At 39.9% G+C, this 12,845-nt stretch overlaps 1 protein-coding gene across 3 annotated transcripts; it reads right to left on the bottom strand.

The window, feature by feature from the left end:
* LOC105166073 (lysine-specific histone demethylase 1 homolog 3) lies at positions 51-12,721 on the bottom strand. 3 transcript variants are annotated; one of them, XR_848135.2, is made up of 10 exons: positions 12,426-12,721; positions 9,921-12,039; positions 8,771-8,912; positions 5,327-7,666; positions 5,123-5,216; positions 4,338-4,819; positions 2,752-3,468; positions 2,574-2,648; positions 498-1,836; positions 51-411 (listed from the first exon to the last, which is right to left on the bottom strand). XR_848135.2 is itself a non-coding variant. In XM_011085292.2 (9 exons), the coding sequence occupies exons 2-9, from the start codon at positions 11,930-11,932 to the stop codon at positions 1,753-1,755; spliced, it is 5,946 nt and encodes a 1,981-aa protein (XP_011083594.1). In that variant the 5' UTR covers positions 11,933-12,039; positions 12,426-12,721; the 3' UTR covers positions 51-1,752. The 3 variants fall into 3 exon arrangements, 1 of the variants encoding a protein (XP_011083594.1); XR_848134.2 differs by having other exon boundaries at positions 51-383; XM_011085292.2 differs by having other exon boundaries at positions 51-1,836.

The following is a 12,845-nucleotide window of genomic DNA, read 5'->3' as shown; positions in this document are numbered from 1 at the left end:
TGAATGGAGTGGGAAATTAATGGGAAGAGAGAATATTGTCGGGGAAAAAGAAATGAACATGCCACGGCAGGATCCGGCTTTTGAATGTGATATGATATGCATACGTGATGGATGTATTGAAAATGTAATGCTGGAGTTTGAAATCTCCTGGTGAAGACAATGTTGCGGCTGATTCTGGTCTCCACACTTGTAGCCGACTTTTATCTCGAGGTTTCCTGAAGCTAAAAGCACGGATTCAAGAGATTAGATTGTTTTAGAGGAAAACAGAGCAATTTACCAGTTTTTGAAAGTGGAAAGCTTCTCCTGGATCAACCGTATGGCAACGGAGAACAGTGACCAGTGTAGAAGCGCTTGCTCCTGCCCACGAGTAAATTTTGCGTTTCCTGAAGCACCGAATATAACCCATGACTTCTGTGTTACACAGGTGTGAGCAGAAATAAGATAGAGATGGAATGGATCATAAAAATGGCAAAGATACGGCACCACAATATGCTAACCTGCCAGGAATCTAATTCCGGTACAAGACTAGCTGATAGAAAAGAGGCTACAAGCACTCAAACGCCACCAGCTGCGAAAAACATAAAATGGCAGAGAATGAAATAAAAAATCTACCTGCAGTGGCATTCATCATCAGCATACTTGTAAGGAACTACGCTTGAACTGCATCTGTTATATGACTTATTAAAAGTCAGTAAGAAGGGCCTGTAAGATTCAAGCAATTTCTTATTTGCTGCCCTTTTTATGCTCATGGTAACAAATTCCACTACAATGATTCGAAAAGCGCGCAATCAGTGGGAATATACAAATGCAGAAGATTGCAAACTGCCAACTCATACATCCATTGCATGCTCAATGTCTCAACAATACGGGAAAACCAGCAAGAAATGCTAAATCCAATTTGATGAATATTCTATATCATGAGGTTCTAGAAGATGGTAATCATTAAACTTACATAAACCATATAGCATCTCACCCTTCAAAAACAACATCGCATGACAATTAAATCAGAATCATATTACCTGTTAGACATATGTGCTTTTGCGGAAAGAGAGAAAGCTTTACACCCATCTCTTCCAAACGCACAGACCTTTGCCGACTTAAAATATAGAGAGCAATACAAGCAGTCAAGGTATGCTCAATTAGATAACATGGTTGTGAACTTCCATCAAGAAGGAAAATGCATATTTAAGTCTAATCTTAATAAAGACCACAGACACACAAAAGGAGGATGAACACTTATTTTCTGGAGACAAGTAAAACGAACTAGAGAAGAGAAGAACAGGTACTGCTGGTTAAGGAGAACTCTGTATATTTGTTTCCATGAAACAATTCTAAGCTGTACACATAACAAAAGTCAGAAAGAAGTCATTTCTCTTCTAAGGGGTCCCTGGAGAAAAAAGTTAGGGGTCTCCACTGTCTACCCTAAAAGATACAAGTTTAATTTATAATGAACAAATTCCAAAAAACAATCCCATGTTAACAGGACTGCTTGGCAATTGGAGGACGAAAAATGTATAGAAGATTTGGATGCCACCCATGTCCAAACATTTGAGCCCTTTGCTAAGTTGTCATGATTCAGTCATATCTGACTAAAATGATTGCTATTCCCAAGTTTTGAAGGGAAGAGTATACGATTCACCACAGATGCAAGCACAAGTACCATCTACCGGCGGACTTCATGAATCTAAGTAACTGCGGTCCATGATTTAACAAGCGGAACAGCCTTCTCAATTTTGTGCTCAGGACCACCAGCTAATCCTTCTGAGAAGATCCTGATTTGGCCTCTGGCTTCACTGCCATGTGTCTCTCGATCAACATGTCCACGAATGCCCGGATCTGAGAACGAAAATGAAGTGAAAATTTCAAGGCTTCACATAAAAACCTTAAAGGAACATTGCTACTTCATCAAACAAGTAAACACAGAGAGGAGAAAAAAAAAAGTCGAGAAGGAGAACTAATGGACTGGCAAGAAGAAAAAGGCAAGTATTACATAAAAAATTTCATTCGATACAAAATATATCGGCAGTGAAATTAGGCTGTCAATTTTTGTCCCCACTTTTCTGTAACTTAAACATTTCCAACTTTTTTAAAACAATCCTGCTATATGATAAAGGATCAAGGCTCACTACACTGCCACTATATTCCAGTTTAAAAAGCCCTTGCATTTGGAAATTTTGATAAGAAAAAGAAAAATTAAATTTTTATTTATATCCAATATGATTGCCAACTGCTTGTAAATTGCTGCCAGATAACCTGACTAATTACACATTGGTAAATCATAAAATCAGGTAAAAGGGTGCCAAAATGCAGTTCTTTGTCATAATACCAATTTTGGGAAGAATCTCAGACAAATAGAATGCTCTTACTACAGAGAAACTAGAACAACGCCATTGCAGTTAGATAAGCCTACTCGCCATGCCTCTATACCAAAGCAGACCTACCGATGCTCCAGAGAAAATTTAGGGGCACAGAACCACTTGCCACCAACCAAAATTTAAAGAAAAAGAATAGAATAGAGATGGTAAGGAAGAATCTAAAATAAAGCAAGAAACTAGAAAAACTGTAACCCAGACCTTGTTTTTGCGTTTGAAATCAAGAAACTCAAAAACAGCCATTGCTTTCTCAGCATCAGTAGTCTGTTCCATGACCTGAAATAGAATACCAAACAAGACAGATAAGATACATCCACCAGCAGCAAGGAAATCATAAACTGAGTGATGTTTGATGGATAAAGAATGGCAAAGAAATAACCTTGGTGGCAGTTTTTTTCATTATTGACTTGTAACCGTCCCTGTCAATTTTCCTTGCTTTATAAAGAGGCATGAGCAATGAAGCCACATAATCCACAACTGCTTGTTTTATTCGATCTGCTCCTCTAGGTTGACTGCCTTTAGGTTCTTGTTTTATTGTAACTTGTGAAGCCAAGCTCTCATTTGCTGCTGCATCATGTTTATTCTTATGCAATTTCAAGCTCATATTTGACTCATCGTCATCTGTCATGTGCATTGTCCCATGAGAGAAGCCCGAACTAGCAGCTGCTGCTTGACATTGCCATCTTTCAATAGCATTGTAATCTTTTATCCCTATGCTGCCAGCACTATCAACCCATGCTTTTGTCAGTAAGCTGCTATCAACAGCTGCATTCTCCCCAGAGTGCTCTCTGATGTTCAACTGATTAGCAATCTCATTCGAATGGCTCCGCTGCGAACGATTATCAACCGACATTTTTGAACTGCCCAGGTGTACACCAGTAGCAGAAAAATCAACTGACCAATCTCTCACCCTGCAGTTCCTGGAATCTATTTCAGATAAGCAATCTTGCCTCCCTATTCCTGCACCAGGCCAGTTCTTTCTACTGTCAGACTCATCCATATTAGCAGATTGTTCACGCATAGCAAATTTGTGAAACGAAAGAATCTTGGGAGGCTGTCGTGATGCATTATGCATGGCACCGGAAGAAGCATATGCCTGCAGTATACAAGTGAACGATCAGAATATAACACAAGGAAATCAACCCCAGAACACAGCATATCTCCATAATTCCAAAACTGGACCCGATCAAATGTAGAAATAATATAATGGTGGCCAGCAGAGTTAGCAAAAGAAGTCGCGTTGCTTTCCATTCAGGCAGACATGTCCCGAGTTGATTGCATCTGTTAGGATCTTTAGACAATGAGGAGGAAAGAAAGAGAAGCAGCCAAGAATGAAGAAAAAACCAGTCACATCAAGACTAAGATAAAAATTTCAGCAATACAAATTCCAAAGTGAGGACACCAGAAGAACCTTTTTATAAAGGTTGATCTGGAACAAACTTGGCCATTATTGCAACCATGGAAAACAGACTTTCTCATTGCTCAAGGCTTTAAGCCTAGTGCACAAAGCAATAGTTGAAAACTGAAAGTTTCTCTGCAGTATGACACCAAAAATGTTCTCTATCCTAAGGTTAAGGCGATGCCAACAGTGTCCATCTATCAAAGACAACAAGTAGCAGGAAATAGAAGATAAAGCATTCCCGAAAGCAACCTCAAATTACACTGATCGATTCAGTAATTTCAACCCAATTCAAAACCAGAGGGCATGTCACCCATCTATTTCACTGCAGATTGAGACATCCAACAGCATACAAAGAGAACTTGGGAAATCGATAAATCATAGCAAGGAACAAACACGTACAAGCAAGATTTGCCTGACAGCTTTACACCAGTAGCAAGTAAGTCCATATTAATGAGAACCTCAGAGATCAATTAAACCTTAGTTTGAATTGAGCCATAAAACATGGGTGAGAATAGGAGAGAGAATAGGAGAGGCTGTAAATGCTGAAGAAACAACAAGCAAACCTTGGCAGCAGCAATTGCTGCAGCACGGGCCGCTTCTGCAGCAGCAAAAGCAGCCTTTTCTTCCTCAGACATGGGAATGTCATCATTGTCCTCCTCCCTGACATTGCTGCATCCTAGTGAACCATGAGAGTTTGAGAGCTGAACATCTGACTGTGGGTGAATTCTTGTATCGGATTTAACAGGTTCATTGATTACTTTCTTATTGCTTGCACCGGAAGGGAACTGGTTCCCAGCAGACGCAGAAACTTTTGGACTTCCCTTGCTGTCAACATGATGTGTGCGCAACGGTGGTTTTCCAGAAACTAGAGGAGATTTGCTCTTCGAATCAAGAGAAGTTGATTGCCTAAGTAATTTACGTCCCCCTTTAGAAGCCTTCTCCTTGCGGAAAAGTTCAACCCACACACTCACAAGCTGGCTAGCTATGGCTCTTATATCACGGCTGGTATGTACACAGACTTTCTCTTTTACAGTTTTTCCGACACCTAAGTAAAATATGGAAAAGATTAAAAATATTGCATTCTTAAACAAAAATACTCAAACTAGGGGACAACATATAGACAAGAGATGTCCCATTGTCCTAAAGAAAATGTTATAACGACCTCAAAAGCACCAGCACAATCAATTATGAAAGCCAAACACTAACACGAGAATCATTTCAAAGCTTCTACTTAAATCTGAAAACACTGGTGTAAGAAATATATAAGAAATTAATGCATCCAGAACTAAAAGGAAAAGAACGAGAGAAGGAAAGAAAGTGGTAGATAAAGGAGGGAGAGCGCAAGCACCTGATAAACGAACGGCAAGCAAATCATTTGAAACAAGTACAAGGAGACGGACACAATGGCGCAAGAGCTGAGTTCCATCTTTCCCCATGGAATCCTGTTGTCAACAAGAAAATCCAGAACAAACAATTATTTATTTCCAGATAGAAAATATAATCGAATATTCCAGCAGTGGAGTTGAAAAAGAATTTCAAATAGAACACTTACAAGAATCCATGAATTAAGGGTGCTAAGCCCTTCTTTAGTGCTAGCAAATGTCTTCAAAAACCCAACAGGAAGTTTTAACAACTCTTTAGCTAGATGCAATCTCCCAGCTGTAGTTTTTGCAGTGAAAAACATATCCTTTAGCACATAGCCCCAAGAAGAGATCTGGGATCCATCCAAAGACTTCTTACAGAAAGCACCAGAGAAATTTATAGCATCAAGCTTCCTGATAATGTCCTTTATTTCACTCTTTTCAATATGCAAATGTCTTCTAGCAACCTCCATTGCCTCCACCTCTGCAGTATAATCAGTTCCTGTGTTCAATATATCAATAATGCGTACAGCCTCTCGAAGCCCACTCATCATTGCACCACCAACAGTGTCAGGATGCTCTTTGCAAGTGGCTTCACCAGCAAAAAATAAACAGTTCTCCACCGGCCTTCCCAAGATGTCATAGTCTTCTCCTGATGATCCCACAGCAACATAAGAGTAAGCACCATAGCTGTAAGGGTCCCTTCCCCAGTCAGTCACTACAGATGCAACTGGATGAGAAACCTTATGTTCCCCAAATAGTTTCCGGAGAACAAGCAAGGCATGACTCACATGATCCGACGAGCTAATATTTTGTCCATCTATGGCAGCCTTACCAACAACCAAGGCTATAAGAACAGGTGCCCCAACTGTTTTCTTGACATTCCAGAACATAAAACACCAACCCCGCTGATTTGTATCTTCAGCAGTAGCACCAAAGTAATCAATTGTGTCATCCCAAAATACTTCAGGAAACTCCATGACTACTTTGTTTAGAACACCAAACCCAAGTCTCTTGATGGATAGATATTTCCATTGGGGCAAAGGCGGTGAAAATTTTATCGTTTCCGCTTTCAGGCATCCAAGTGGGACTGTGACCAGGACTGCGTCTCCTGAAAACTCTTTGCCATTTGATGTAGAAACTTTAACCATTTTATGCACATTATTATTTGTCCCAGAATCCTTTGTGCAATACGAAATATCCGTGACAACATGGTCCAAGTGAATGCAAATTCCTTTTGCAAGAGATTCAACAACAGCACTATAACCTCCTTTGATCATACAATGAGCTCCACCAAATCCCCCATATACATCATCCTGATTCCAGTTTGGGAGTGAGACTTCTTTAAGCAAGGCAGCACAACCATACTCTAAGTGCGCAAAATGCCAATCCATAACTCTCCTCTCCAAAGGACTCAAACCTTCTGTTTCAGAATCCTGAGCATTTGAAACTTCATCATCCACAGCAAAACCTTCAGAAGCAACAGATGTATCTTGAGGTTTAACAGGTAGAACTTCCATATCCTCTTGTCCAGAGTGGGCCATACGACGTCTCTTCAGGCTATATTCTAGACCTTCTTCGAGAGACATTGTCATGGCACACTCCCCCTTCTCTGCAACAACCATTACCATGTCATCAAGCAGGCTATTATATTCTGCTTCCAATGCTTCATCTAGATCTGCAGGTACTTTCTGACCAGTCACAGTATCATAAAGAGGACAGTCGCTATTAAGTACAGTCAGCTCGAGGCCCAACTGAGAACAAATGATTGAAGAAGGATCAGGTCTTCTTTCAGTGTCAACATCTGCCTCCATACCAGTAATGATGCTAGCTCCAAGATCTACAGGAACACTTAATGATGAATGGTCTGTAAAAACACGACCACCTATTCTGCTTCTAGCCTCGAGAACTGTAACAATGAAACCTTGGCGTTGCAAGTGGCGTGCTGCAGTTAAGCCAGCAGGACCAGCTCCTACAACTATTATACTCTTTCGTGGTCCTGAATCATTTTGTGTATGACTACACCCAGAGTCCTCGGTGGCTGAGAAAATAGCAGAGCCAAATTTGGGGACCTTTGCAGGTACACCACTCACTGCTTCACCAGGAGAAGGCAAATCTGGATCGACAGCAGGAACCAATGTGCCATTCTCATCCTTGCAGGAAGGAATCGAATCAAAATAATCTGAACCAGCAGAATATTTAAGATGTATAGGATCACGGGAATTCATTCCTTGCCTATCATCAATGGAACATCCTTCAGGTGTTTGTAACGGCTCAAGGTTGTTAACTCCTTGTTCTGATACAACTTTTCCTGCCAGCTTTTCATCCGCAAAAGTGTCATCATTTTTTTCCCCTCTGTGAATCTCTGTACTTCTTTCCTTCCCAAGGATAAAGGAAACTCCATCCTCAGAATCAACCACAGGAAGCTCACCAGTTTCTCCAAACTTCTCCTCTGTCAGAAGTTTCAGTTCATTCTTGATGTTATTTCCCACCTTCTCCTTTCCCGAAGGCACTCCAAAATTTATATAACCCTGTTGAAACAGGTTTAGCCATATGAAGAGAGAGAAACACAAGAAGTTGGTACTTGGAACCCACTGAAATTTATATGTGCAACCAGTAAAAACAAGAAAAGCAAAACAAATCCAAAAGAAAACACAACTAAAAGCATCATAAGGCAAATCAGAACATACGGAAAAAAAGTTTAAGGAAGAACTACTGATAAATCTCTGCCACACCCTCTCTCTCTTTCCATTATTATGTTAAACTTCTTTATGAAGATGAAAAGATGAAGGAAGCCCCAAAAAAAGTACAGTTCCATTTCATGGGCCAGTTCGATTGCATTTCCCATGCATGCACTTTGTTCCAGCATCACTACATTTCACTCGATTCCTTCAGTACAAAGCACAATGACCAGGACTTGCTCTCTCGCCCTTTCACTTATGTCAAACTTTAGTTTTTAAGAGCATCTCAATTATGTCTATTATACTCCTCAAGAAAGAATCAAAATAAACCAAAAAATTGCAATTTTGTTTCTTTTACTTGTGGCATGATCTCTATTCTAATGGAATTGGTCCTCTCGTTTTAATTAAGTTTCACTCTAGACATCCAAAATGAATGCTGAACAAGCAAATTCCGTATGACGATTTCGTTCACCCACCAAATAAGCTGCATGAGAATCGGAATTAGAATGATTTTGTAAGATCAGAATAGAATAATTAATTAAATCCAATCAAATAAAAAAAAGAGATGAATAGTGGAAAAAAAATATGTGAGTGTGCGTGAGACAGACAGATATATATATATATATATAGAGAGAGAGAGAGAGAACATAGAATGTTTGTAAGCGCTTTACATATGGCATTTTCTGTCTATTTCTTTAATTTTTCATTTCACTAATCTTAAGGAAGTTATGTGAGAGAATTTCCTCTATTAGCAAGTATGCTGGCCTTTAATTTATGACAAACATGCTAAATGTAAATTTCAATCACTTGGAAGGCCATTACTTTGTTAATCTTGCAAAGTCAATGGATATAACTCTTTAAAGCTTACCATAATACGATTAAATGCCTGTCCTAGTTGAGGGGTGTAGGAGCAAAGTACAATTCACCTCAATTCAATGGAATCTGAAAACTTACACATTGATCGAGAAAGGTAAAGATATCTCTAATCAGAGAAGCACGTGAGCTTTCACCCATCACAGGAGCATCAGACACACCAAAGTCTGAAAGTGGCAAAATGCGCCTGACATCTTTGTTCCAAACACTCAAGATATGGTTCCTGCAAAGCATGAAATAACTAAGTTCAACAGAGTTTCCAGAAACGATTAAGGAAACTGTTCAAATAGCTTATTTATCTTACCATTAATATGCCACAACAAAGAAAAAAATTGCATAGCTGATTTTTTTAGTTGAAATAAAATCTGCTAAGCAGACAATTTACATTCAACAAATTAGACTTACAATGAACAATCAAATAGGGAATCAAGTTACTAGCATGCCCTTCAAGACCGAAAACCACAAGATAATGGTGAAGGAAAGCAACAAATCTGTATTCCCTGAAGAATCTTCCGTAAGTTACATTGTGAATAATGAATAACCTTCCATTCAAAACAATCCATTCTCACCTTTCACTCTCAAGAAAAATAATACTGATGCAGCATATAATTAGATGAATATATTAACCAGGAAATACACACGCACACATACACATATTTGATGCATGCAATTAGTAATAAGGCTGAGCAGTAAAGCCAGGGGAAAAAAAGGAAAAAGAAACTCTTTGCAGATATTTTTTAAAAGAATGGATTTGTTAAACCAAAAAAAAAAAAGGGAGGCTAATGAAAAATTTGTTTCTCAACAGGAACAACTATGATCTTAGCAGCAAAATCCCAGTGAGAAGTAAGTAGTGCCTCGTCTCAGTAGACAAGATAGGTAGCATCGCGTTTTGTAAAAGATGAGACAAAAAAATCATAGTATAGGCTGAGGCATACATTACTACTAGATAAAATGAAAAAAAAAAATTCTTTACGTATGAGTATTTGAAGACTGCATTAGATTCTGCACTAGTGAAGCGGTCAATTTATACATTGAAAACAGCAAAGCAACCAACAAATACTGTGAACACACATGATAGCAAACTATGAGCAGCGTTAAGTTTCAAAAATCATATGTAATCGAACAACGCACAAACTAATAATGATTTAATCCAAATAGGTCATAGACCACATATATAGACGATAGCATAATGGGAAAAAGTAGGCAACCTAACTTACAACTGGTTACTGACCTGCACTCCAGATATTCTTGAAGTCCACCTTTGCGCTTTAACACTTCTTTAAACTTGATTTTCTCAAGGGGACCAACCGCCCGAGCTTTCAGCCCTACTGCTACAGCTGCTGCTTTGCCATTTTCAGCATCCACAGCAGTAGACGATGAATTGGATTTGTCTCTTGTTTTATCTACAGTCTGATGGTTTATGAAAAATTCTTGGCTCTGCATCAAAACATCCCAATCAATATCACCCTCATAAGCCATGTCCCCATGTCTGTGCTTCTTGGCATTGCGTGGCGCTCGCTGTCCAACTGACAGGCTACTTTCTTTAGTTTCAGTGTCAGCCAGGGGTCCCCTGTCGTCTGCACAGGTTCCTTGGTGATCCAGCATAATAGATGGGGAAGAGGTCCCATTAACCTCTTCATCCTCAGAATGATAGTTACTGTTTCGAGGGCATGCACCTTCTGGCAATACACCAGAGGGCTCCAAAACATGTTCTGATTCATCAACAGCTCTGTGTGAGTCATTCTTATGCTTTCTGAAGGCCACTTCATATTTGAGGATTTCACTCCCTGACCCTGGCGATAACCTACACTCAGATACTTGACCGTCTGCCTCTTGTGAATCAAATGGTGCATGATCTGTCCCTTGAAAGCACTTACCTAGAACAATAAGTGGGCCATCATGTGCCCTACTAAACGCAGGGGGTGATGAACGAAGCTGTACTTCACCAGAATATTTCGGGACCAAGTCAGTATCGAGCCCACAATCTAGTTTCACATCATCAGTACTTCTTGCTATGCCTTCACATAAGGATGTCGACAACCCCAAATCCTTTGCTTCCATGCAATGGGGTACCTCATTATTTCTGTCAGGGATATTGTTCAAACCAGGGGGCTCATTTGTGGAACCTGGTTGATTCCCAATTGCTTGAGAGGCTAAAGAGTCAGTTTTGCCATCTTCAACCCCAGCGCTCTTACCAGAGCATGCCCTCAGACTAGAAGAAGAACTTTGGACCAATGATATGGAAGTTGAATTCTCTGAAATTAGTTTGAAAGATGAATCATCCATGCACTCAGTAGGTCTTTGTATCTGACTGGAATCCAGTGGACTAGAACAAAGCCCTAGTTTTGAACCAATCGAATTCCCGGGAGTACGATTTAAGACTTCTGGTAAATGATCATCAAGCCTCGGACAAATCAAGGTTGATTTTGTGGGACCTTGATCAGAAGCTTCCTTGACAAAATCTGAAGCAGATTGAGATTTCCCAACACGAGCCTCTAAAGCATCACCTGAATCTGGTCTTGACTCATCATTGGATGCTTGAGTTTCCTTTCCCTGCTTCACTCTTGAAGAACTACGAGATTTCGAAATCATCCCGGAGTGCACCTTCTGGAAAAAGGCAGATAAGGAATCCTCTAGAACTTCCGCCTCAGACTCTGAAGCAGTCTCTTTTTCATGCTGCAATGCATCATTTCCAGATTTACTGTAGTCAAGACCATCATCCATTTTGGAGTTCCCAATTATCTTGGCATCTGAATTGACCTTCGATCTCTTATTTTTTATTTTAGCCTTCACTTTTAAACCCTCAATTACAGTTGCGTCCCCAGAAGATCCACTTGGAGTGCCCCCCAGGCCCCTTTTCTGTCCCTCAGGCATCAAATTTGAATCCAATTCCTTATACTTTGCAGACTCATCAAGAAGGCATGATGGCTCCACAGCATTGCTGTTCAAGTCTTTTGTAGCCACAACTGTGGATCCACCATCCTTTTTGGAACCCCTCAATTTTTTCCTAAAACTTGCCAATGTGTCATCCATACCACCCAATTCTTTATCCTCCACATCCATCTTTTCAACCCCTTTAACCTTGTTTCCACCAGCATCCGCCACCAGCTTACTTTTCTTGGAATTTCTTTTGCCTTTAAGCTTTAACAGTGTCCCAATAGGCTCATCATCATCTGAATCAACCAATGTCCCCAAAGATTTAGACTTTCTTTTTAGACCCATTTTGTTCTCCTCCTTATCCATCCCTGAACCCTAGGGTTTCAACTTCCAATCCTCCACCACATGAAACCCTAACCCTAACCTCCAATTCAATTGAATCTCAAACCCACAGAGCCACCACTTGACTGCCCCTGCACACAAAAAGAAAAAAATTCACATCCAAATTCTCATTTACTCTACCAAGAAATAAACAAACAAACAAAACATTTGTAATTCAATCAACATTTCAACATTAAAACTCTTCTCCAATGAAATCCACACGCCCAAAACAACTCCTCCATCTAAACACCACCCCCCAACTCCATTAATTTTCCAAAACCCCACATACATGCATTCAAAATCAAAACCGACACCCCAATGACGAAAGCAAACAATGCCAATCCATTCCTCCCCCAAACTCAAACACTTTAAAATCCCCCAGATATCATGAATTGAACAAGAAGAACTAAAACTAGGGTTCGTCAAAAATTCCCATGGGGCACACACAAACACAGACTGTTGCTTCCATGGATCAAACCTGAGGCTATTGAAATTCCGGAGTACGTGAGTGGAGAGTGGAGACACCGTCTGCAACCGCGGTCTGTAGATGAGAAGGTGCCCCTCGGCCCTTGCACACTGCACCTCTTCTAAACACTAGTGAAACCAGATAGTAATAAAAACTACAACTTTTTTCATAAATTAACAGTGAAATATTGTTAAGGCGGGTTGCATTTTTATACCACCGTGTGGTGACGTTTGCCACATGAATTATTATGCCTTTGTCCAAAAATCAGGATGTAATACTCTCTTCTCACCTCCATTACATATCTCTGAGATCGCATTACATATTTTTGTAATGAAAACAATTTATTCAAACACGCCTTCAGAGATTCATCCACAGATCATCTAAAGTCTAATATAATTTGAATCTATGTGCTCAAAATATTTTCTACATTCT

This window comes from Sesamum indicum, linkage group LG7 (genome assembly GCF_000512975.1).
Source record: "Sesamum indicum cultivar Zhongzhi No. 13 linkage group LG7, S_indicum_v1.0, whole genome shotgun sequence".
Classification (NCBI taxonomy): Eukaryota; Viridiplantae; Streptophyta; class Magnoliopsida; order Lamiales; family Pedaliaceae; genus Sesamum; species Sesamum indicum.
Note: the sequence above shows the minus strand (reverse complement) of the source record. Positions and strands in the feature narration are given on the sequence as shown.

Coding starts and splice junctions, on each gene's coding strand:
- LOC105166073 (XM_011085292.2), bottom strand. CDS start 11,932: ATGGATAAGGAGGAGAACAAAATGGGTCTAAAAAGAAAGTCTAAATCT. Junction 5,217..5,326: donor CCCTTAATTCATGGATTCTT/GTAAGTGTTCTA, acceptor TGTTGACAACAG/GATTCCATGGGGAAAGATGG. Junction 1,837..2,573: donor ATTTCAAACGCAAAAACAAG/GTCTGGGTTACA, acceptor TTTCGTTCTCAG/ATCCGGGCATTCGTGGACAT.